We start from the raw sequence: 27,651 nt of genomic DNA, 5'->3' as shown, positions 1-27,651 counted from the left end.
CCTATAACTCAGGAGTTTCCTTCTTATTAGTTCTAACTCTCATCTACCACCTATATATTTTTTCATTGTGCAACTCAGGCAATAACAAATACAAATATTTAGAGATGTAAATAAATGCATTGCTTTTTCTTTTAATTTCAGTTATCGGTATATAAGTAATTTTGACTGGCTTGACTGATTTTGGATCTAGCGTCGGAGATGCAGAAGGCTAAGCTGAATGTTCAAACCATAAGCAAATTTAGTTATCCACAAGAAAATAAACATTTGTAAGTTATAATTTGGGCATGGCTGGGTACAATATTTCTGCAATGTGTGAATTTCTCCAGACATTAAAAATATCACCGACGGATAATGCTGAAACTCCTGGAGATTCACGTTCCCAGAATCATGATGGTGGAGATCAGCCCCTGCTTGCCAGCATAAAGGTTTTGTCACAGGTCTGTCCATCAGAGTTATCTGTTTCATCCACAGCTCCAAGGGACACTAGCAGGACCAGCTTTTCATTACAAGCAGAATGCAACATCATTGCAATTATGATAACAGGAGGCTTGCTGATAATTTGCCTTCTCTTTGGGTCCTTTCCTCCCAGTATAGCAGGCAAGTCCAGTTGGGAATTAAATTTACGGCACCTTGTATAGGTGACATGATTTGAGCTTTCTGAGAAAATGAAAGAAGATGGACATGGCCCACATTGACTCCTGAATTTTCACCAAGAAATGATAAAACATAAAATGAGGATGTAATAAATTTGCATCTCTTTCCTGGACCCACTGTAGACATATACAAGGAAATTACTCAAACCTACAAATTGAGTTTTAATATTGTTTTAATGGTGGTGTTTTCCATCCAAAGCCCTCATTAACAACAAGCAAAGAAACATAGAAATGCTAAAGTACAGGATGTGTAAGGGAAAATAATGTTTTGCTGATATTGAAGACCAGTAAATGTCCTAGAGTTAGGTAAATGAATCATGGTATAAAACTCCTGTTATACAACATGGAGTACTGTCCCATACTGATGACTTATAATACCCTCAATACTTTAAGTAATCCTTCACCCCAGAATATCATCTAGAATGTTATGGGCACTGCAAAATATTGTATGGTTGAGAAATGGATACTTGGGTTTAAAGTTTGACAGATTTTTGCTAACCACGCTTGCAGCTGGCATTCTGGGAAAAATTCATTTTCAAGTAAGTATCATTCAAAGTTCAAATTTTTAAATAAAATATATTATCAGAGTATATACAGGTCACCAGGTACAACCCTAAGATTATTTTCCTGTGGGCATACAATACTTCAATGACTAATCAATGGACACAAAAGATCATCCATGTTATGGAGAGAGAGAGATTAAAAATGCACAGTTTGGACTGCCCAGTCCCTTTTTTTCTTGTTTTATTATAGTGTATTGTTGATTTTTCATTTAAAACCCAATGTTTTTTCCCTTTCTCTTCATAAACTAGTAAGAGAAGAATTGTTATTTTCATTTTTTAATTATTATATATTTTATACTAGTTTAACAATATCTATGATTTTGACGTTTGTCTTAATCTTGGTTTATATTGTTACTGATATATATTTGAACTAATTCTCCTTTTGACTTTTGACTGTATTTATGCTTTTTTAATCAATAAAAAGATTAATAAAAGAAAACTGCACAGTTGATAATTATTCAACAAAGTGAAGCTTCTTTTCAAATGCAGCAAGCAAACCTTTCAAATGATTGAGATGAAAGGAAATATACCCCAAAATGAATTAAGACTAAAGACAAACATTTCTCCACATTGACATACCTGTCTGGCAATGATTATAGAGGAAATGTTTCTCAAGCTTTAGGACAACAGATAGATGGTGCAGAGTTTTAAGACCATTAGATATAGGAGCAGAATTAGGTCATTCAGCCTATTGAGTTTGTTCCCATCATGACTGACTATTATCCCACTCAACCCTGTTCTACTGTCTTCTCCTCATAAGCATTGATACGCTTACTAATCCAGAACCTATCAACTTCTGCTTTATATATACCCAATGACTTGACCTCCACAGCCAACTGTAGCAATGAATTCTACAGATTCACCACCCTCAGGCTAAAGAAATTCCTCCTCATTTCTGTTCTAAAGGGACTACTTTGTATTCTGAGGCTGTGCCCTCTGATTGTAGACTCACCCACAACAAGAAATATCCTTTCCAAAGCCATTCTATCTAGGTCTTTCAATATTCAATGGGTTTTAATGAGATTCCCCCTCCTTCTTCTAAACTCCACTGAGTATAGGCCTAGATCCATCAAACACTCCTCATATATACAGACACAGAAACAGAATCACTAATATCTGAAGCATTGCATTTCAAAGATGACCTCAATGCCAAGTGTGATCTGACCAGTCCTTATAAGTCACAGCATTATACCCTTGCTCTTATATTCTAGTCTTCTTGAAATGAATACTAACATTGTATTTACTTTCCTTACCACCAACTCAACCTGCGATAACCTTTGGGGAATCCTACACAAGGATTTATAAGCCCCTTTGAACCACCAAATTTTGAATTTGCTCCCTATTAGAAAATAGTCTATGCCTTTATTCCTTCTACCAAAGCGCGTGATTATTCGTGCCCCTACACTGTATTCCATTTATCATTTTTTTGTTGAAGTCCATGTCTACAACATTCATTGCCTTGCTTTCATCAATTTTCCTTGTAACTTCCTCAAAAGACTCTATGAGATTGGTTAGACTCCACCTTCCATGCAGAAAGCCATACTAATCATCTTTAATCTGTCCATATCTATCCAAATACTCATATTTCCAGTCCCTTAGAATATCTTCCAATAAATCTCCCATTACTAATGTCAGGAACATTGGTCTATAATTTCATGGTTTATTTTTAAAGCCGTTCTTAAACAAAAGAAGTATATTAGCTATTCTCCAATCCTTCGGTACCTTTCCAGTCACTGTCACCTGTATCAGTGTTACAGCAGACTAAAGGGAATTACAGAGGCATGAGAGAGGAGTTGTCCAGAGTTGATTGGAAAAGAACACTGGCAGGGATGATGGCAGAGCAGCAATGGCTGGAATTTCTGGAAACAATTTGGAAGGCACAAGGTATATGCATCTCAAAGAGGAAGAAGTATTCTAAAGGAAAGATGACACAACCATGGCTAACAAGAGAAGTCAAAGCCAATATAAAAGCCAAAGAAAAGGCATGGAATAGAGCACGAATTAGTGGAAAGTTAGAGGACTGGAAAGCTTTTAAAAACCATCAGGCAGCAGCTAAAAAAAAATCATTAAGAAGATAAAGCTGGAATACAAAAGTAAGCTAGCTAATTATATTAAAGATGATACTAAAAGTTTCTTCAGATACAAAAATGTAAAAGAGAGGTGAGAATGGATGTTAGACTGCTGGTAAACAATGCTGGAGAGATAGAAATGGGGGACAACAAAATAGCAGACAAACTGAATAATTATTTTGCATCAGTCTTCACTGTGGAAGACACTAGCAGTATGGTGGAAGTTCCAGGTGTCAGGGCATGAAGTGTGTGAAGTTACCATAACTAGAGAGAAGGTTCTTGGAAAACTGAAAGTTCTGAAGGTAGATAAGTCACCTGCACCAGATGGTGTGCACGCCAGCATTCAGAAAGAGGTGGCAGCAGAGATCGTGGAGACATTAGTAATGATCTTTCAAGAATCACTAGATTCTGGAATGGTTCCAGAAGACTGGATGGAAAATTGCAAATGTCATTCCACTCTTCAAGAAGGGAGACAGGCAGAAGAAAGGAAACTATAGGCCAATTAGTCTGACCTCAGTAGTTGAAAGATGTTGGAGTCGATTATTAACAATGAGGTCTCAAGATACTTGGAGGCACATGATAAAACAAGCTGTAGTCAGGAAGGTTTCCTCAAGGAAAATCTTGCCTGTCAAATCTGTTGGAATTCTTTGAAGAAGAAGTAACAAGCAGGGTAGACAAAGGAGAATCAGTTGATCTTGTGCACTTGGATTTGCAGAAGGCCTTTGATGAAATGCCACACGTGAGACTTACATAACAAGTTACGAGCCCATGGTATTACAGGAAAGATTCTAGCATGGATAATGCAGTGGCTGATTGACAGGAGGCAAAGAGTGGGAATAAAGGGAGTCTTTTCTGACTGACTGCCAGCGACCAGTGGTGTTCCATAGGGGCCTGTGTTTGCGCCAATTCTTTTTACATTATACGTCAATGATTTGGATGACAGAATTGATGGCTTTGTTGCAAAGTTTACAAACAGTCTGAAGATGGCTGGAGGGACAGGTAGCTTTGAGGAAGTAGAAAGGCTACATAAGACTTAGACAGATTAGGAGAATGGGCAAAGAAATGGCAAATGGAATACAGTGTCGGGAAGTGCATGGTCATACACTTTGGTAGAGAAATTAAAGGGTTTCCTATTTTCCAAATGGAGAGAAAATACAAACAACTGAAATGCAAAGGGACTTGGGAGTCTTTGTGCAGGATGCTCTAAATGCTAATTTGTAGTTGAATCTGTGGTGAGGAATTCAAAAGCAATGTCAGCATTGATTTCAATAGGACTAGAATATAAAATCAAGGACATAATGTTGAAAATTTTTAAAGCACTGGTGAAGCCTCACTTGGAGGATTGTCAGCAGGTTTGGGCCCCTTATCTTATAAAGGATGTGCTGAAACTGGAGAGGGTCAAAGGAGATTCATGAAAATGTGCCCAGGATTGAATGGTTGTCACAGGAAGAGCACTTGATGGTTCTAGGCCTTTATTCACTAGAATTCAGAAGTATGAGGGGTGACATTGAATCCTATCGAATGATTAAAGGTCTTGATAGAATGGATGTGGAGAGGATGGTGGGAGAGTTTAAGACCAGAGGACACAGCCTCAGAATAGAGGGGTGTCCTTTTAGAACAGAGCTGAGGAGGAATTTCTTTCGCCAGTCAGTGGAGAATCTGTGGAATTCTTTGCAACAGGCAGCTGTAGAGGCCAAGTCTTTATATATATCTAAGACAGAGATTGATAGATTCTTGATCAGGAGATGAAGGACTATGGGGAGAAGGCAGGAAATTGGAGCTGAGAGGAAAATTGGATCAGCCATGATGAAATGGTGGAGCAGACTCATTGTGCCAAATGGCCTAATTCTGCTCCTATATCTTATGGTCTTATGGTTGCTAATGATAATTTAAATATCTCTTCTACAGCTTCTGCACTTGACTTCTCCAGGGTCTAAAGGAACCCTGTCAGGCCCTGGGGATATATCCACCTGATTTGCCTCACGAGAGCAAACACCTCCTCCTCGGCTCACTGTGGGATCAGGACCGAGGGGTGAGCCGCAGACACCCAAGGAACCAATATCCACAATGTCCAATACCCAGGGATATGGGCCAGCAGAGATCACTCAGGAACTAATATTCACAATGTCTGATACCCAGGGACATGGGCCAGCAGAGATCACTCAGGAACCAGTATTCATAATGTCCGATACCCAGGGATATGGGCCAGCAGAAATCACTCAGCTACCCAGTTGGCTGAGACACAGTGGAGACCAGCAGTAGAGTTTATTTCCAACATTATTTCTGAATAAAGTCACATCGATTTGCAGATGGGTCCAATCTATTATACAAAGCTGTGTTCTAGGAACTTCCAGGTCCTTCTTAATTGCATGAATTTTGTTGATCCGAGCCTTCCTTCACATCCAGTCTTGTGGCTGTGGCAAGATATCAAAGAAACACAAGGGGTATTTTGAAACTTACTCAGTGCTTGACTAAATTATCATTTTTAGCATTAATACAGATCCAAATATGGTTTACACAACTAGTTACAACTTTTTCTGTTCCAGAGTATTCTGTAAAATTGATGGAGGGAATAAACAGTTGATGTTTCGGGCCAAGGTTCATCATCAGGACGGGAAAGAAAGGGGGAAGAAGCCAAAATAAGAAGGTGGGGGGAGGGGAAGAAGTACAAGCTGTCAGGCATTAGGGCAAACCATTTGAAGGGCAAGATGGGTGGGCAATAGGGTAAACCGTATGAAGGGGAAGGTGGGTGGTAAGCGAGGGGAGATGAAGTAAGAAGGTAGGAAGTGATAGGTGAGGAAGTAAAGGGCAGAAGAAGAAGGAATCTAATCGGAGAGGATGGTAGACCATGCGATAATGGGAAGGAGGAGGGGAACCAGAGGAAGGTGATAGACGAGTGAGGAGAATGGAAGGAGTGAGGGGTTATCCAGAATGGGGATTGACAAAAGGGGGGGGGGGAGAGAATGGAGTAATTATTTGAAGTTAGAGAAATCAATGTTCATGCCATCAAGTTGGAGGCCACCCAGATGGATTATAAGGTGTTGCTCCTCCAGTCTGAGTTTGGCCTCATTGGACAAGGAAGGAACATAGTGAGTGGTCCTATTGACAGCCATTGTGGCGGTGGGGAGAGGGGGGTGGGGGAGTGGAGAAGACGAGTTTGGAGGAAAACGTGTGCTTAGTGGTGGAGTCCCATTGGAGATGGGCAGAAGTTGTGGCGAATCATGCCCTGGATGTGGAGGCTCGTTGAGGCTAGGTAAGAAGATAACCCTTATCCCTGTTATGGTGGCAAGAAGATGGGGTGAGGTCTGCTGTGCAAGAAATAGAGGAGATACAGGTGATGGCAGCATTGATAATGGTGGAAGGGGAAACCTGCATTTTTCAAAAAGAAGACATCTCAGATGTTCTAGAATGGAAAACCGCATCCTGAGAATAGACAGAGGAACTGAGTGAAGGGAATTGCATTTTTACAAGTGACAGGTTTGGCTGAGGTAGTGTCAAGGTAGCTATGAGAGTCAGCGGGTTGTAAAGGATGTCAGAAGATAGTCTCAAGGTAGCTATGAAAGTCAGCGGGTTGTAAAGGATGTCAGTAGATAGTCTCCCTCCAAAGATGAAGATAGAGGCATCGAGAAAGGAGAGAAAAATATCAGCGATAAACCAAGTAAATTTGAGGTCAGGGTGGAAGTTGGAGGCAAAGATGATACATGAGTGCAGAAAGCAACATCAATGTAGTCATCAATGTAGCAGAGAAAGAGTTGGGGAGCATTATTAATGTAAACTTTGTCTGCCGCATATTTCAACTCATTCCCATTCCCATACAAACATGTCTGTCCGTGGCCTCCTCTACTGTCACTCTGTCTGCAGTTCATCCCTCTCCTCCTCCAACCCGCCCACCTTACCCCTCACTTAGTCTCAGCTATCACCTTCAGACTGTACTTTCCTCTCCCACCCCCACCTTGTTATTCTGACTTCTGCCTTTTTCCTTTCCAGTCCTGATGAAGGGGTCTCAGCTGGAAGTAGTGACAGTTTATTCCCTTCTCTAGATGCTGCCAGACTTACTGAGCTCCTCCAGCACTTTGCGTGTCTTGCTCAAGATGTCCAGCATCTGGAGAATTTTGTGTGTTTATTCTACAAAATGTACTTTTGCACTTCCTTAAAGAAAGAAAATCTTGGAAATGCAGCAAGTCAGACAGCATCTGTGGAAAGAAAATGGAGCTAATGTTTCAGGTTGAAGATCTTTGGTTAGAACTGGGAAAGAGAGAAAATAAACTTGTTTCAAATTACAGAGAAGGAAGGAGAAATATAAAAAGGACAGGGAAAATCTCTGTTGGGTGAGGTCAGGGTTGATGTGAGAGGAACCATATACGCGATATTCCATCTCCATTTGATGCTAGTTTAATTGCTTTATTCATTGTAGTTATTATGTTTCCCTTCTGAGCACAAAATATAGAACTGTACAGTGCAGGAACAGGCCCTCAGCCCACAATGTTGTGCTGATCTAATTATTCTAGTTAAACTAATCCCTTCTGCCTGCACATGACTCATACCCCTCCATCTTCTCCACATTCATGTACCTATCTACAAACGACATTAAGAGCCTTTATCGTGTCTCCACTACGACCCCGACAGTGTATTCCATGCATCCATAACTCTCTGCGTTAAAAAAAAAATTGCCCCACACATCTCCTTGGAACTTCCCCACTCACTTTAAATGTATGCCCTCTAATATTAGACTTTTCAACCCTGGCCGTTCTGCTGGGAGTTTTCAGTGAATCGTTCATCCCAGATAACCCTGTCGCTGATTTCTGCATCCGTGCATTGTAGTGGGGAGGTTGAAGGTGAGTTGAATATCAGCTGTTGCCAGATCTCAGCTCTATTCCAATGCTGGATTCATCACTGAGGTCAGAGGCAGAGCACAAATGTCCTAATCTGGGGGGTTGGATGCAAACCAAACTACCTATTGACTCAGAGAGAATGAGGGAATTGAGCCCAATACCCACTAATCAAGCTATTCCAGTTGTGTGTGTAAATTCATCCCTTAGACTGACAGGATGGCTTCAGTCAACATTTCTGTTCTCGCTTTGCTTAAGTAACATTTTATAGTTATAAAGTCATAGAGCATGGAAACTTGTTCTCCAATCTAACTAGTCCATGCTGACCAAGAATCTCATCTACAACTGGTCCAATTTGTCTATGTTTGGCCCAAATCCCTCTCACTCTCTTTTATCCATGTGCCTGTAGTCATCCATACTAGCCTGGCTTGGCACATCTAATTATGCTTTTGTTTGTTTAAATGGTGTTGTTGACTTCAATAATCAAGTCCTTGGTTTTAATATTTAATATTAATATTTTAAATATTTTCTAATGATTAAAGGTATTTTAAAGTATGTTTATTGTTAATTTATTTAAATATTTTTAAATGATTTTAAGTGTTTATTATCACTAGAGACTTTCAAAATCAGTAATAAACTGAGAAAAGGCCACTGATGGTTTGGAGATACCAAATCTCAAGATCTGCCGCTTGAGGAGTAGTTACCACATTGGTACCAAGTAGTTCCAAGTCACAGCCCCAGTAATGAAGCATGGAGCATGAGTGATCAGCAAGGTTTTATGAATAAAGTGGAATCCAACTCAACATATTCCAGAGTCATGACGAGATCCCCTCCCATTGCTGTGAAAGATATGCAACAGCTCCCTCTAGTGGGCATGCTTGGAATATATTGAGAAATGACTTTGCTATTTAACTTTATTTGAAATAGTACTGTATGTAACAAAAGGCCTGCAATATAAAATGCTTTAATGCACCATAGCTGCAGCATACATAAACACTGAACCAGCATCATGTCAATGTCACCTTGATGTTCTCATACTGATATGTATTTTTGAACAGTTAACATGTGAATGTTTTCCTCTTCTGCCCTAAGATTTGAAGATTCTGAGTTTTATACAATGATTTAATGTACTGCAAATATACAGTATTTTATTGGTGTGAGTATGTAATGAATGAATTATTTCTGCTAGTGAAAGGGGGTAGACTTAAAAATACTTTTGCTCCATCTTATGCTAGAATAGATATTGATAGGAGAAAATGGTTTCTCCAGATTTTGTTTAATGTGTTTCATAACTGTGTGTAAATTATTAGCAGCAAAACCTATCGACTCAGACAGAATGAGGAAGTTGAATACAATCCCCACTAATCTAGCTATTCCAATTGTATGTGTTAATTCAGCAGAGAGAGAGAGAGATCTCTTCCTTATCATTTCTGAATATAGAGTGTTCGCAAGGAAATATCTCCAGTGAATGTCGCGTTTGGTTTCTGCAAGATGATCATTTTCAATCGGAGCATATTAAGCCACTGAACTATTTGCTTAGAAGTTAAAGTGTGAACTGATAACCAGATAAATCTCTTAAATTATGAGATGGAAAGAGTAGAATAACAGCAAATCGAATAATGGCAGAGAGGACTGTAAGCGGAAGGCTGTTTACAGTTCCCCCTTATGTGGTAAGGAAAGGCCAGTATCTTCAGCACTATTACTTTACTTGCATTCACTGCTCACAATATGGACAATTCGGGTCAAGACCCTACATCTGGACTGAAACATAAAGGATATCCTCATATTTTACTCCAGATAAAGGGTCTCAACTCAAAACATCAGCTGTCCATTTCCCTCCACAGATGCTGCCTAACCCATGGAGTTCCTCCTGCATCTTGTTTCTTCGCTCTATTTCTCATCTTCTGCAGCCTTTTGTTTCCATTCTGCAATTTACTTTATCTAAATTGATAAGTGACATTTTCTAACCTGAAGACAAACTAGCAGTGTTTTGAGAAACTTTTTATTTCACCTCCGGATCAATCTGAATCCAGTGTCAAACTGCGCCCAAAATTAATGTTTAGTAAATCTCCCAAGTCAAGTTATGCTTGAATATAATTAGATTAAACAACTAAAACTGAAGTATTTTAGACTTCATGGCTATCACTGCAAGCAGCAAATGCAGTCTTTGTATTTATTACAATCTGAGCAAAACTGATCCTTATAATCATTCTTCATTAAAATTAAACTTCTCAGCAAATAGAAATATGTGATTGTTGGTATGTTTCATGAAAATGCGTAGTCACAGAGGGATGGCAGCTGAGCTCTGATAAAACACATATGAATTGTTAACACTCCATCACTCTCACTTAATTGCAGATCACACAGTTCTTTTGTTAAACATTTTCCAGAGAGAAAAATATTGCATTACTTTTCTCTGCTCCTGGAACTCCTCATCGACATTTATTTTTAGATCACAAAGTTTTATGACTGAAAGGTTAATTGACAGTGGGCTGCATTGTTCAATACTGAGTGACCTATATTAGTCTTTCATTTTAACTTGCTACGTAACAATTATTGCTGACAGGCCTAATGCAGTACAAATTAAGCGAGTTATGAAGATATTGCTGGTGTGCAATGGTGAGTGAAGAAGAGAGCAAATTATGACTGGGTCTCTTCTGGGTCAGTCACCATTTCATTGTGAAAGACATAAGTGGCTATGTCTGCTGGCACTTGGCAACTGTGCATTTGATGGATTGTAATTTTACATTACACCAACATTTGCGGACATGAGGACATCCTGTTATCACTTGTTGCTGTCAGACCAACCATGTTAAGATTGCCATTAGCTGTCTGATTATCCAAAGTGGTTGAAGCTGGAAATGAGGCTGTTCCTAAACTGAACGACAGATGGCAGTGTTCACTAATATTTTGAGCACAGAAAGACAATATTTGATTGTCAACAATTGCAGTGAAACTCATTAAAATTTTTCATTGAATTGACTTTATTAGAGACTGTGAGTTCTCCGAGGGCAGCCCTCACCTCCTCCAGAAGAGCCATAAGGTTTGGCTAACTTTAAAAGTGCTGATAAACTAAACAGAAGCAAAATAGAAATACGTGTTATAATGTGGTTTTTATATTCTCAATTTTTAAAAAAAATCATTTATTCATTTCTTTTTCCCCACCTAAATGAGAATATATACATGGGAGGAATATAGGGAAATCATTTCTGTGTAATGGACATAGTTTTTTTTTTACTTACTTTTATGGGTACTGCAACGGGGTCCCTCAACCCACAGGTAGGAAGGACTATCCCCCACGGCTAGACTTTTCTTCTAGCCCAACCCAGGGTCATCTAGAGACTCCAGCCTTGGAACCACACCTTCCTTACCTTTCTTTTTATTATTCACTTTTCTTGGTTCTTATTTGTTCAGGGAGTAGATCGATTAAGTTATATTCTGCAAATTTCATTGAGATACTAACTTAGAGAGTGAGACCATATATTTTGGGTATATACCTCAAGAATGGTTGAAAGGAGGGAAATATAAATATTTAATGAATGTACTGCTGGTGACTGGTAAAAAGACCCTTACCAGGAAATGGTTATCACAGGAGAGCCCAACTTTAAATGTATGGATGGAAATTACAATGGACATTTACAAAATGGAGAAGATAACAACATCTGTTAATCATAAGTTGGAACAATTTTATTCATACTGGAAAAAAATAGTTTAACTACATAACATCTTATAGGCCTGATTTTATTCTCACAAACAATGAATATGTTGTTTAAAAAATCACTCTCTACTCTGCATATAGTTTTCCTCTTTCAATTGTTCTTTCTTTCCTCTTCTTTCTATAAGAGAAATATTATGTGGAGATTTGTGACAAATATGATTATATGATATATATGTACAGTATCTGAAATACATCTTATGGAAAAGTTTATTTGATGATGAAATTCAATAAAAAATAAATTACAAAAAATGAATTGACATTATTGCTTACATCCTTCACATACATGAGGAATAAAAATCTTTGTTACATCTCGGTCTAATGTGCAATGTGCAATTTATAGTAATTTGTAATAAATAGTATGCACAACAGGACAGTCAGTATCTCATAGGAATACAATTGTATCAGCGTGAATTAATCAGTCTGATGGTCTGGTGGAAGAAACTGTCTCCGGAGCCTGTTGGTCCTGGCTTTTATGCTGCAGTACCGTTTCCCGCGTGGTAGTAGCTGGAACGGTTTGTGGTTGGGATAACTTAAACCCCCCATGATCCTTCTGGTCCTTTTTACACTCCTGTCTCTGTACATGTCCTGAATAGTGGCAAGAGTTTATTTTCACTGCAAATTTAATTTTTCAACTATAGTAACTTTCTTGGGTCATCAATTAGTTGCCACTGGGACGGAAAAGGAAAATAGATAAACAAAAGACTCTACCTTTTACAGCTTCAAATAAAGTAGATACTCAGATAAAAAATAATTGATTTCTATGATAATCTCTACTTCTTCCTTAAAGCCTCATCAGGAATTCTAGAATTCCTTCCTCCAATCCAAGCGACTCAGTTTCACCCCACTAGTTTTGGTTCCACTAAATTGCTTGAGCTTACAGATATCTGTCTGCCATTCTCCCAGAACTTACATTAATAATGCCTATCTTTGTTCCTTTCACCAAAATATATAACTTTGAACTTCTTTAACAGTAAAATTCACATCTTAACTCATCTACTCTGCTAGGGCAGGGCTTACATACTAAATCATGTACATTGCTAACACAGCACATCCCTTTCCAATGAATTTAACACATTCTATGTGCATTTGAACAGAAGGGTATGTCAATACTCACCCTCACAGTCTCCAGTGCACCTCAATTTACCCTCACTGTCATAGACATGAGTCTTCTGGAGGGTGAACCCACAGAAAGGATCAGGCCTAGATGGTGCCCCTTGCCAGGTTCTTAGATCCTGAGCAGATCAGCTGGCAAGGGAACTTGCAAACCTTTTAACCTCTCCCTGTTTCAGGCTATGGTTCTCTCTTGCTTTAAGAAGACCACTATCATCCCAGTACTCATGAAAAACAAAGTAACATATCTTAACAACTATCATCCATTGGCTCTGACATCTACCATCATGAAGTGCTTCAAGAGGCTGGTCATGGTATGCATCAACTCCAGCTTTCCAGACAATTTTGACCAACTGCAATTCTCCTACCACCAAACCAGATCCACAACAGATGCCATCTCCCTGGCCCTACCCTCATCTCTGAAGCATCTGCACAGTAAAGGCACTTACATCAAACTACTGTTTATTGATGACACTTCTGCTTTTAATATTAGTATTGCAAGCAAACTCATCACCAAACTCTGGATGTGGGGAGTCAATGCCTCCCTCTGCAACTGGATCCTTGACTTCCTGACTAAACAGTAAGTATAGGCAGCAACACCTCCACCATGATTATCCTCAACATGGGCACCCCACTGGGACACGTCCTCATTTCTCTATTCTACTCTACTTCTTGTACATTCATGATTGTGTGACTAGATTCCATTCTAACTCCATCTACAAGTTTGCAAATGTTACAACCCTAGAAACATTACAGCACAGAACAGACATTTTGGCCCTTCTTGGCTGTACTGAACCATTTTTCTGCCTAGTCCCACTGACCTGCACCTGGACCATATCCCTCCATTCACCTCTCATCCATGTACCTGTCCAAGATTTTCTTAAATGTTAGAAGTGAGCCCGCATTTACCACTTTATCTGGCAGCTCATTCCACACTCCCACCACTCTGTGTGAAGAAGACCCCTCCACCCCAATGTTCCCTTTAAACTTTACCCCCTTCACCCTTAACCCATGTCCTCTGTTTTTTTTCTCCCCTTGCCTCAGTGGAAAAAGCCTGCTTGCATTCACTCTATCTATACCCATCATGATTTTATATACCGCTATCAAATCTCCCCTCATTCTTCTACACTCCAGGGAATGAAGTCCTAACCTATTCAACCTTTCTCTGTAACTCAGTTTTTCAAGTCCCGGCAACATCCTTATAAACCTTCTCTGCACTCTTTCAGCCTTATTAATATCCTTCCTGTAATTAGGTGACCAAACCATGATGGACCACATGAGTTGGAGTACAGGAAGGAGAGAGAGAGAGCCTGGTGATAAGGCATCATGTCAACAACCTTTCCTTCAATATCAATCATTGACATTAGAACGGGGGCAATGCATGTGATCCTATATACATTTGAAACCCCTTGGTTTCCTTGGCTGCGTAAGTCTAGGGAAGGCACACGGCAGTCTAGCCAAACACATGAGATTGAGATGGCTCTCCCACCCCAAATCCTAGTTTGTGTGGATGCTGTGTAATTTGCTACCCTGTTACAAATTAGTGCTACGAAATAACAGACAGCACACTGAATGCAATCAAAGGAATTATATTTATGAAACTTAATTAACAGGAAAACAAAAAGGAAAAGAGCCCATTTTAATTAAACAGTTAAATGTGCACAAGTTGGAGCTGAACACTTCACTGATATGTCAGCGATCCTCAGTCGATCTTGGCACCTGGCTCCATCGAATTACTGTCCCGTGACTGGGTCCAATCCCACAACCGGTTCTCTCTAGTGTCTTCTCTCTTCATCTCCCACCAAACAAAAGTCCCGAGATCAACCTTAATGTCCGTCACCAAAAAACCTCCCCCCCCCCCAGTTCCACAATCCTAATTGGATGGCACACATTCCTCATCATCCCTTTTCAGCAACAGTAACCCAAACAGGCTGAAAGCTCTTACAGAACGGCTAAATGAAATACCTATAGCATAATAGTAAAAATATGAACCAGGCATTACTCATTAATGGTGTCGAAGTCAAGAGCATTGAAAGTTTCAGGTTCCTAGAAGCGACTATCACCAGTAACTATCACCTGTCCTGGACCAATCATATTGATGCAATGGCCAAGAAAGCTGACCAATGTCTCTACTTCTTCAAGAAACTAAAGCCATTTAGCATGTCTCCTTTGACCTCACCAATTTTCATCACATTATCCAAATGCTTCATGGCTTAGTAAGGGAACTGCTCTGCATGTGATCCCAAGAAACTGCAGAGAGTTGTGGACAAGCCCAGCAAACCATGGAAACTAGCCTCCCCTCCATGGATTCTGTCTATACTTCTCACTTCCTTTGTAAGGTAGCCAGCATAATCAAAGACCCCACCCACCCCGGACATCCTCTCTTCTCCACCCACCCCCCCCCCTTCCATCGAGCAGGACATACAAGTGCCCAAAAGCATGTATCACCAGGCTCATGGAAAGCTTTCATTCCACCATTATCAGATTCCTGAACGGACCTCTGATGTGCTAAGATGGACTCGTCCGCGTAATCTACCTCATTTATTCATGTGCATTGCACTCTCTCAGTAGCTTGTACGCTTTATTCTGCATTGTTACCGTTTCACCTTATTCTAGAGGAATGCACCATGTAATAAGCTGATCTGTAAAAACAGTATGCAAGACAAGATTTTCACCGTATCTCGGTACTTGTGACAATAATAAACAAATACCAATATCAATATAGTACTGATTCCAAATACAGTGCCTACAAAATGTATTCATTCCCCCCCCCCACCAGAAGTTTTCATGTTTTATTGTTTTGTTACATTGAATCACATTGGATTTAATTTGTTTTTTTACACACTGATCAACACTGAAAACTTCCAAAGGGGGTTGGGGGCAGACGAATACTTTTCATAGGCTCTATATATTGATTTAGCTTTGTCCAAGTTGCTCTACATGTACTTGCGCAAAGCTGGGTAACTAATTGTGATCTCCAGGAAAGAGAGGTTATCGTTATAATCGCATTTCAGTGATCTGATTTATTCTTACTTGTGCCATCTTCTTATCCGACTAATAAAGCAAGTTTACCATTGGTGAGGCCAACAATGTATCTTGTCTCACAGAGTATATGTTCGTAAGCTCACATAGAACTACAAACAAGAATTGTAAAAGACAAATAGACTTGAGAATACATGATAGCAACTGTTTTATGGTGGTAATGTGGGTTCAGAAAACAATTAAAACACAGATGGGATTGTGGGTTTGTAGATGCATGGTGTAGAAAATTAAGGAATTACCTCAGTAAGGCACTGGCTTGGCTACAGCTGAAGCATTACCTAGTTTTCAGGTGATTCGTGAAAGATGTGAAGGTTTTAGAGGAGTTAAATAAAGCATCTACCACAATGGGCCCTGGCATTGGAAAGAGTGGAGAAATTCGGGATGCTCTCCTTGCAACAAAATAACTGAAGGTACGATGTGAAAGCAATGTTCAAGATCATGACTGCTCCACAGGAACGTAACGCATATGAACAGCTTGCACTGTTGGAAAGATCAGGAACCAACAGACACCGGTTTAATGATTTAATGATATAAACATATTTTAATTATAAAAACATTAAACTTTTAAAATACAAGTGTATACAAAGTCCAAATGTTCCTGTACTTATAGAAGCATTGAATTCTCTACTGAGACTTAACTATTATTCCATTAACAGCTTACAGCCTTATTTTGTTGAACATGATTATAGTTACAGTCTGATACAAATAATATCAGTTAAATGGTTTCATTTTCATAAAGCTCAAAATATAGATAATACAAAATATCTGAACTATGAAATCATATTTAGAGTACTTCAAATTTCCTTTTCATGGATTGATATAGAACATATACAAAAATACATATCTCTTTCAGAAAAGCAGTGCCACCATTTCTATGATGAGATGTGGGGTGAAATTTTGTATCATGGAAATGCATATTCCAAAAGAAAAATGCTCCTGAAATAATTCAAGGTTGTTAAAATTCTGGAAAGAAAATACAGAAACTCACAAAAATAAAACTTCAAACTCTGGTGGTTATATTCCAGAACACTGCTTCACACATAGATAACTATTCAATAATGAATTATATACGTTCAAGGGATAATAAAAACTGCCTATTTTACCAAAATCCACCAAGCACAATTAAAAGCACTAAAAAAATTGACCTAAATTGAAGAGCCAAGCATGGATATAGGGGGTTGGGGGATGGGTTGTACTTGTTGGAGAGGGTGATACAGGAGTAGGGTCCTGATGCTGGGCTCAATTAGCAGCCCAAAAGCAATGGATGAATTCATGTTGGTCTCGTGGTTTGCATTTAGTTTTGCTATTCATAGGAGGAATGCAGCAGTGCAATGAAATGTTAGAACTGGAAAATAAAATGTATAAATCTGGAAAATGTAGTCTTCTTCAGCAGAGTTCTGATGTATATATTTGTGCCAGATACATTAACCTTCTATGCACACCAACCAATCACATTAAAAAAACAACTTTTCTTAAACTTAGATGTAGAGACTTTCATTTTGATTGTTACTTGCTTCTTTTCTGAACCTACTTTGAAGATAAATGTCAAATGAAATTTTAGGAAGGAAGGAAAATTTCTTTTAATGCAGAAAATTACATGTTTTGAAAATACATAGGCAACAATACTGAGGGAATAGTTTCCTCTATTGTATGCAATAACTATGGTGAAAGAATATACCCCATCATATCTCATTTTGGATCTTTGACCAAGTCTGACTCAAGTTCTTAAGTGAGTCATATATTTCATACCAGAAAAATACAAAGCTGTTCCTCAGTAAAGGCAGTTGGCAAATTGCGAAATTTGTCTCTGCTATATCCAAGGTCTATTAATATGTATCTATCCACCTCCTCTAGATATGCAAATAATGTTCCATTGCTTCCTGCTTTTATCCTTTTCAGATCTACAGTGGTTCTCCATAAGATTATAGATCATTATCACTGAAAATGATCAGTTTAAGATCACCTTTTCTCACCCATGACCCGATGGTTCACCATGTAGATCCCCACATTGCTGTGTTATATCTGAAAAGTCACTCAGAATTCAGTTTTACTTTTTGCATATCCATGGTTTTCCTTTGTTTACTCTGTCTACCCTTGTAATCATGTAGAGATATATCCTACGGATATCCTTGTTGTTCAACAGGAATTTTATCAGATCCAGACTTCAAACTAGCATACCTCATGGCTCTTTTGGCAAAACTTTCTTATTGTTCTCTGCAGTTACAGTTTACATCATAACAAAGCCAGTTATAATACAATTTTACCTGAAACTAATTCATATTAAACAACATATCTGAATATTAAATGTACTCCCAGGGGGTGTAAAGGAAGATTTCATAGGTAATGGCATATAAAGGGGGTAATTTGCTTGGCAAGGGGCAACGAGTGGCTGAGGTTGGACAGTGTAAGGATGGGAAGAACAGAGAGTTTTGAAAAGCATCTCAGTGTGTTGAGGTGTTTGGGTTGAGTGAGGGAGTTCCGACAATGGGTATAACTGGATACCTCATCAAAAGGCATCCGAGCCAACTGACTGAATGCACTGTCTGGATTTATGAATTGCATCCGAGAAAATAAGTTGAATTCTGTGCACTATACAGTTGTAGTCTTCATTGTGAAATGCATTAGGACCTCTAATTTTTATTATTCTATAATACGAAATAAGCACTTGGCAGTAAATTTTTAAATTGATGATTATCATATTATAAAAGAATCAAACATGCATTCAGAATTTCATATGATGTATTTTTCTGACACACTGATTTAACGTAGAATAGTACCGTACAGGAACAGGCCTTTCAGCCCACAGTGTAGTGCTGAACCAATTAAATTAGTATCAAATGGCTAACTAAATGTATCTCTTCTGACTACACAATGTCCATATCCTTAAATTTTCCTCACATTCATGTACCAATATACATGCCTCTTAAAAGTCTGTAATGTATCAGCCTCTACCATCACCCAGGCAGCATATTCCAGACACCCACTACTCTCGGTGAAAAAAACTTGCCCCTCACATCTCTTTTGAAATTACCCCCCCTCACCTTCAATATATGCCCTCGGAAATTTGGCATTTCAACTGTTGGAAAAAGATATTGTCTGTCTACTCTATCTATGCCTCTCATAATCTTATAAACCTTTATCCGGTCTCCCCCACCCCCTGCCAGTCTCTGGCACTCCAGAGAAAATGACCCTCTTGTTATAGCACATGCCCTTTAATCTAAGAAAGGTCCTGCTATATCTCTTCTGCATTCTCTCCAAAGCCTTGACATCATTCCTATAATGAGGCAACCAGGACTGTGTGCAATACTTCAGATGCGGCCTAACTAAAATTTTGTAACACCTCAAGGTAACTTCCTGACTTTTGAACTCAATGCCGCGACTAATAAAGGCAAGCATGCCATGTGACTTCTTAACCACCCTGTTAACCTTGTGCAGCCACTTTCAGGGAGCTATGAACTTGAACCCAAAGATTCCTCTGTTCATCAACAATGCTAAAGGTCTTTACTTTTAGTGATGTACTGCCTGGTTACATTTGACCTACCAAGGAGCAACACTTCATATTTGGCTGGGTTAAACTCCATCTGCCATTTTTCTGCCCATATTTGCAACTGATCTAAATCCCTCTGTATTCCCTTCCAATCTTCTAAGCTATCCACAACACCAGCAATCTTCGAATCATCTGCAAAATTACTACATTAGATGTTTATAATTATGAATACAATTAAAGCTGAATCTTAAATTTATGAAAGTTTGATTCATAATTTTCACTTTAATAGAGTAGCATTTTGCTTGACCATATCCATGTATACAACTTAGATTCTTAGGTAAGTTTAATATCATGTTTGTATTAATTGTTGAACCTCTAATTTCTATGTAAAGTTCAATATATTGGCTAATCACAGAACAGTGACCATAATAACAATGTGAAAGATGAACTGTGGGTCAATGGAATGGAACTATATCATACTACAGAGTTAACATATTTTCTGACCAAATGTATAACATGATTGGATTAGTTAAAGAGTGGCCAGATGGATTTCGACATTGGTAAAGCAAATAAAAATACCTTAAGTGTACTTGGAGAATTTGAAGTATAACAAAACGTGTGAAATATGTTAAAGATTCAAAGGTAGAGCCTTGGACCTGCCTGCTTCCTTGCACCAGCATTTTGTCCAGTGGTGTAAGTAGTAGCCAAAAACGCTCTAAGTCAGAGGGCCAGATCTTCAATCAACATCAATGCAAATCATAGGAAACCAAAGAGGATTTGTCACCTGAGACCAGCAATAGCTCAGTTTTAAACTAACTGATGATTGTAACAGAAAATTAGTTCGAAATTACCTTGCGGTTTTGATTATTTAAAAGCAACATTCTTTTGGAAACTTGTTACAAACCCTTTGCAGAGTCCCTTATCAATTTATAAGTCGAATTGTCACTATAAGAAATAGTGTGCCACTCTTTGCATGTAGGAAAGTGCAGCATCAAAACAGTATTTGCATATTGCCCAGTCTTTTATATTTATGAAATAACAGCAGTTTCTAAGAGTGCAAACCTTTCATAAAAGATGAAAGGTTATGGACGCAGTAGGAAATTCATAATGTGAGGATGCAGTTTAAAATTACCATCGGAAATTAAATTCATTAATATAAGGGGTCTTCAAATTATAATGTCTCAATGTTGTTATATTTTAATATATTTTAATGCGTAATGCTTAAATCAAATCACTTCTCTTGCAGTTCATACCTGCGATTTTAATGAAAAGTAAGCCAGAAATTAAAGAGAACAATACTGCAAAAGGAGCTGCCATAAAAGACCAGCCATAATTTACACCAAACTTCAAGTTGGTTGTAGTGGAAGTGCAATTAACAATGTCTCCCGCAATCATCTGAGATACCGCTGAAATCCAAAGGGCGTACATGATAATTGACACGGTGAAAGACACACCTAAGTACAAAGGTGATAAAATGAACTCAGTTAAAACATTTTTAGTAAAACTTATACAAAACAAAATGTACATTGACTTGTTTTAATAAAATACACTTATACAAAATAAAACAGGCTGCATCATTGTCTGTTATGAGGGGGCTACTGCACAGGATTGGAAGAAGCTGCAGAAGGTTGTAAATCTAGTCAGCTCCATCTTGGGTACTAGCCTGCAAAGCACCCAGGATATCTTCAAGGAGCGGTGTCTCAGAAAAGCAGCGACCATTATTAAGGACCTCCAGCACCCAGGGCATGCCCTTTTCTCACTGTTACCATCAGGTAGAAGATACAGAAGCCTGAAGAGCACACTCAGTGATTCAGGAACAGCTTCTTCCCCTCTGCCATGGATATTGAACCCTTGAACACTACCTCACTTTTTTAATATATATTATTTCTGTTTTTGCATGATTTTAATCTATTCAATATACATACTCTATAATTGATTCACTTATCATTTATTATTATTTTTTTCTTCTATATTATGTATTGCATTGAACTGCTGCTGCTAAGTTAACAAATAAACCCGATTCTGATTCTGATGTTTCACTGTTTTTTTTAAGACGGCAATTTTTTCAGATAAATTTTAAGCAGCTAACTTTTACCTAGTTGATACCTCTAGTAAATATCACTCTTTTCATTATTAAAATGTAAACTATTTATTTAATATCTGATATTTGCCACATTATACATTGGAAAGTTATTAATCACTTATAATCATATGGTTTTCCAGCAGTACATAAATATACAGTGAGGCAAAAATGAAGAATTTAGGATAAAGAATAATAAAGCTGTTCAGGAAAACTGAGGTAGAAACACATGTGTGTTTTGTAATTTTTCAGGATCTAATTAAGCAGCCCAAACTTCACTCTGAACCATGAGCTTTTGAATCAGCCCAAGTACCCTTCCAATACATTTAAGTAAAAATCTACTGCATAAGTTGGAATTCTAATATAAAACATGCTATCTGAAATGCCAACACGAGGAAATCTGCAGATGCTGGAAATTCAAGCAACACACACGAAAAGTGCTGGTGAACGCAACAGCATTTTTTGTGTGTGTTATGTGAAATGTCACTTGTTTTTCTTGCCACAGATATGATCTGACCTGACCTATTCAGTATTTCCAACATCTTCAACAGATTAGTCCAAGCAAAAAAGTTATCATCAATGTCTAAAAATAAATGGAAGCACCATAGAAGAAGGAGGTTGGCTATTTAGCTCGGTCTGCCTGTACCATTTTTCACTGCGGTCATCACTAATTAATGAATTAACACTACATCCATTGAGCTTTTCTCAATACCTTTTCTCATTGACCTCTTCTCGTTACTGCCATCGAGGGGGAGGTACGGGAGCCTGAAGACATACACCCATGGTTTCTAGTAACAGCTTCTTCCCATCCACAATCAGATTTCTGAATGGCCAATGAACCCATGAACACTTCCTCAATATTTTCTCTTCTCTTTTGGCACTACTTATTTAATTTAATTTTTAATATATACATCTTACTTTAATTTATAGTTTTTTATTATGTATTGCAATGTACTGCTGCTGTAAAACAACGTATTTCATGACAGTGATATATATGCTGGTTCTGATTCCGATACCTCTTAAGACCTAACGGAGATTTTTGTTTACCAATCTCAGAGTTAAGTTAAGCAATGTCATAAGATCAACTTCCAATTTACAGGCCACTTACTGTTGCTTCTAAATTTACCCAACAGATAAAAGTAGGAGCAGTGGGTAGCAGCTTTAAATAGTGGTATTTGGAAGACATTTATTGAGCTGGTTGGTTGCTCGTCCTTTTGTTAAAATGGAAGTGGGAATGATGGAGGCAGGAATACAATTTTCCAGCCCATCCTACTAAAATCTATTCAATTATGTGGTGAAAATTCTTTTGCTGTTCCTGTCAGAAGTCCAGGCACAGATACAGGTTGTCATTCGAAGGCAAGGAATCTGATTGAACAAACCACTCACATCTCAAAACGATAGCTCTGCTGTCTGGATTCATGGGGAGGAGCCACGGAGTCACCAAGTCCTTAGGAAACATTAGGTACAGACTAACACCAAATACACACTCATCCAATTTTCCACACATTCCCAAAAGGTGAAAGAGCAAAGTGGCTGAGGAAAGGAGAAACAGGTTCACAATGGAAGTCAGATAGCGGAGCAACAAGTTAGCTGGAAGGGAATGTCCTAAACCATTCTCCCTTTCACAGAGCATTAACTCTTCTTCCTTTGATCTGAGTTCTCACCTCCAGCCTATCGGCTACTTCAAACAGCACAGCTGTTTGACTGTTCCCATGAGAGCATTTAAAATATTGCTGACCAACTGCAGATGTGCATTGCAGCAAATGAGGGAATAAAATACGAGAGCATTGTTTCCATCAAAATACATATAAAAGCTGGATCTTATGTAAAATGCCTAAGTGAGGAGTAGCATGCTAGTGAAGATAGTGCCAGGATCGCTGATCGATCTTTGAAGGGTTTCCGGAAAGGTGTCATTGCTAGGGATACCTTGCCTCAGATTGGGAACTGAATCCAAATGTTAACAGAGGAAAAGATGCATTAGGCTGTTTAAAGCCCAGCATAAAGGTCAAGTAGAGATAATGAACTACCATCATTGCATTATAGAATACTATTCATCACCATGGTTACGGCACTTCCAGGATGGAAGATGGAGGAATCTTATTGGATAGGGATAATCAGAGTTAGAGAAAAGGAACCTAACAATTTTAAGGGCTTTGGAAAGGAAAGGGACATTGTACTGTAGTAGATGGGGTGGTGACTTGAACTCACTTGTGTAGTCTATCAAAAATAGTTAGGCTTTAGAGCCAATAATGGATTAGCAACAACAAATGTATTGATTTGGGCAACAGCACTGCCACATATTGTTTAAAAGTGAATCAAGGTTCATTCTCTTGGTGTGTTCAGCTAAATGCTGTTAATGAAATGCACCATTAAACTGAAAACCTAATCTGGTGAGTTTTACAGACTAGGCAAATGTAATGCATAGCACAACACAAAAGGCAATGAGCAGCAAGCTAGGACAATGAGTCAACAGATGACATGGTGAAGGACTAATTGAGGTCGGTCAAGCCAGATAGTGAGAATACTTTCACTATTCATGCTTCAAAGTTTCATCATGATGCAACAATGGAAGGGAATGATATCTTTGAAGGCAGCTTAAAGCATACTTTTGTTCCCGATCCAAAGCTGCTTGACTGCAAGCCCAAATGTGTCCTGTGTGATCTGAAGTCAGTCTGAGAAGCGACTGAATAAGTCAGAATCAAATCAAGCACTTGTGAAAGCTGACCAGAGGTACAATCAGAATCGGGTTTAATATCACTGCCATATGGCAAGAAATTTGTGGTTTAGCAGCAGCAGTACAGTGCAGTACATAATAAAAACACTATAAACTGCAATAAGAGAAATACATATGAAAAATTGAATTAAATAAGTAATGCAAAAAGAAAACAAAAAAAATAATGAGGTTGTGTATATGGGTCAGTGTCCATCCAGAAATCTGATGGCAGAGGGAAAGAATCTAATACTACTAATAATACTTTACTTTATTGTCGCCAAACAATTGATACTAGAGCATACAATCATCACAGCGATATTTGATTCTGCGCTTCGCATACCCTGGAGTACAACTTGATAGCAAATATCAACAATTTAAATTATAAATGATAAATAGAAAAAAGAAAAGGGAAAGTAAGGTAGTGCAAAAAAATTGAGAGGCAGGTCCAGATATTTGGAGGGTACGGCCCAGATCCGGGTCAGGATCAATTCAGCAGTATTATCACAGTTGGAAAGAAGCTGTTCCCAAATCTGGCCGTATGAGTCTTCAAGCTCCTGAGCCTTCTCCCGGAAGGAAGAGAGACGAAAAGTGTGTTGGCTAGGTGGGTCATGTGCTTGATTATCCCGGCAGCACTGCTCTGACAGCGTGCAGTGTAAGGTGAGTCCAAGGACGGAAGATTGGTTTGTGTGATGTGCTGGGCTGTGTTCACGATCTTCAGTAGCTTCTTCCGGTCTTGGACAGGACAACTTCCATACCTGGTTGTGATGCACCCTAGAAGAATGCTTTCTACGGGGCATCTATAAAAATTAGTGAGGGTTTTAGGGGACAGGCCAAATTTCTTCAGCTATTGCTGAAATGCTGAGTGTGTGTCTTTACACTCCTATACCTCCTCCTTGATGGTAGCAATGAGAAGAGGGCACCCTGTGTGATGAAGGTCCTTAATGATGGATGCCGCCTTTTTGAGGCATTGCCTATTGAAGATGTCTTCCATGCTGGGGAGGCTGGTGCCCATTATAGTGCTGGATGAGTCTGCAACTTTCTGAAGCTTTTTCTATTCAATGCAGTGGCCCCGCCATACCAGACGATGATGCAACCAGTTAGAAAGATTTCCACGATACATCTGTAGAAATTTGCAAGAGTCTTTGGTCACATACGTAGCAAATCTCCTCAAACTCCTAATGAAATATAGCCACTGTCGTGACTTCTTTGCAGTTGAATCAATATGTTGGGACCAAGGTAGATTCTCAGAGACATTGACTCCCAGGAACATGAAACTGCTCACCCTTTCTACTTCTGATCTCACTATGAGGACTGGTGTGTGTTCCCTCAACTTCCCCTTCCTGAGGTCCATCATCAATCCCTTGTTCTTACTGACACTGAGTGCAAGGTTTTTGTTGTGATCACCACTCAACCAGCTGGTCTATCTTGCTCCTGTATGCCTCCTCATCACCATTTTAAATCTTGACAATAGTGGTATCATTAGCAAATTTATAGATGCCACTTAAGCTGTACTTAGCCACACAGACATGGCTATAGCAAGAGTAGAGCAGTAGGCTAAACATGTATCTTTGACGTGTGTCAGTGTTAATTGTCAGCAAGGAGGAGATGTTATTTCTGATCTGCACTGACTGTGGTCTCCTGATGCGGAAGTCAATGATCCAGTTGCAGAGGGCCCATGTCTTCGAGCTTGTTAAACCGTGAACATGAATGTGTGGCTACATGCGGAGCCAAAAGAGATGGCGGAGATTTTGAACAATTTCTTTTCTTCAGTATTCACTAAGGAGAAGGATATCGAATTGTGTAAGGTAAAGGAAACAATAAGGGTAATTATGGAAAGTATGACAATTAAAGAAGAGGAAGTACTGGTGCTTTTAAGGAATATAAAAGTGGTTAAGTCTCCAGGTCCAGACAAGATATTCCCTAGGACCTTGAGGGAAGTTAGTGTGGAAATAGCAGGGGCCCTGACAGAAATATTTCAAATGTCATTAGAAACGGGGATGGTGTCGGAGGATTGGCGTATTGCTCATGTGGTTCCATTGTTTTAAAAAGGGTTCTAAGAGCAAACCTAGCAATTATCGGCCTGTGAGTTTGACATCAGTGGTGGGTAAATTGATGGAAAGTATTCTTAGAGATGGTATATATAATTATCTGGATAGACAGGGTCTGATTAGGAACAGTCAACATGGATTTGTGCATGGAAGGTCGTGTTTGACAAATCTTATTGAATTTTTTGATGAGGATACTAGGAAAGTTGATGAAGGTAAAACGGTGGATGTTGTCTATATGGACTTCAGTAAGGCCTTTGACAAGGTTCCACACGGAAGGTTAGTTAGGAAGGTTCAATTGTTAGGCATTAATATCAAAGTAGTAAAATGGATTCAGCAGTGGCTGGATGGGAGACGCCAGAGAGTGGTGGTGGATAACTGTGTGTCAGATTGGAGGACGGTGTGTAGCGGTGTGCCTCAGGGATCTGTACTGGGTCCAATGTTGTTTGTCATATATATTAATGATCTGGATGATGGGGTGGTAAATTGGATGAGTAAGTATGCAGATGATACTAAGATAGGTAGAGTTGTGGATAATGAAGTAAGTTTTCAAAGCTTGCAGAGAGATTTAGGCCAGTTAGAAGAGTGGGCTGAAAGATGGCAGATGGAGTTTAATGCTGAAAAATGTGAGGTGCTACATTTTGGTAGGACTAATCAAAATAGGACATACATGGTAAATGGTAGGGCATTGAAGAATGCTGTAGAACAGAGGTATCTAGGAATAATGGTGCATAGTTCCCTGAAGGTGGAATCTCATGTGGATAGGGTGGTGAAGAAAGCTTTTGGTATGCTGGCCTTTATTAATCAGAGCATTGAGTATAGGAGTTGGGATGTAATGTTGAAATTGTATAAGGCATTGGTAAGGCCAAATTTGGAGTATTGTGTACAGTTCTGGTCACCGAGTTATAGGAAAGATGTCAATAAAATTGAGAGAGTACAGAGGAGATTTGCTAAAATGTTGCCTGAGTTTCATCTCTTAAGTTACAGAGAAAGGTTGGACAAGTTAGGTCTTTATTCTTTGGAGCATAGAGGGTTGAGGGGGGCTTGATAGAGGTGTTTAAAATTATGAGGACGATTAATAGAGTTGATGTAGATAGGCTTTTTCCATTGAGAGTGGGGGAGATTCAAACAAGAGGACATGAGTTGAGAGTTAAAGGACAAAAGTTTAGGGGTAACATGAGGGGGAATTTCTTTACTCAGAGAGTGGTAGCTGTGTGGAACGAGCTTCCAGCAGAAGTGGTAGAGGCAGGTTCGATGTTGTCTTTTAAAGTTAAATTGGATAGATATATGGACAGGAAAGGAATGGAGGGTTATGGGCTGAGTGCAGGTCGGTGGGACTAGA

At 38.9% G+C, this 27,651-nt stretch overlaps 1 protein-coding gene across 5 annotated transcripts in view; it reads right to left on the bottom strand.

Annotated features, from left to right (window-relative positions):
* Positions 1-16,499: 16,499 nt before the first annotated feature.
* LOC134349538 (transmembrane protein 182-like) overlaps positions 16,500-27,651 on the bottom strand; it is a 54,732-nt gene continuing 43,580 nt past the window's right edge. For all 5 annotated transcript variants that reach the window (XM_063054020.1, XM_063054018.1, XM_063054022.1 and 2 more), the window contains one exon: positions 16,500-20,925. In XM_063054020.1, coding sequence (XP_062910090.1) covers positions 20,693-20,925 — 233 coding nt within the window. In that variant the 3' untranslated portion in view covers positions 16,500-20,692. The remainder of the gene's footprint in view (positions 20,926-27,651) is intronic.

This window comes from Mobula hypostoma, chromosome 7 (genome assembly GCF_963921235.1).
Source record: "Mobula hypostoma chromosome 7, sMobHyp1.1, whole genome shotgun sequence".
NCBI classification, from domain to species: domain Eukaryota; kingdom Metazoa; phylum Chordata; class Chondrichthyes; order Myliobatiformes; family Myliobatidae; genus Mobula; species Mobula hypostoma.
Note: the sequence above shows the minus strand (reverse complement) of the source record. Positions and strands in the feature narration are given on the sequence as shown.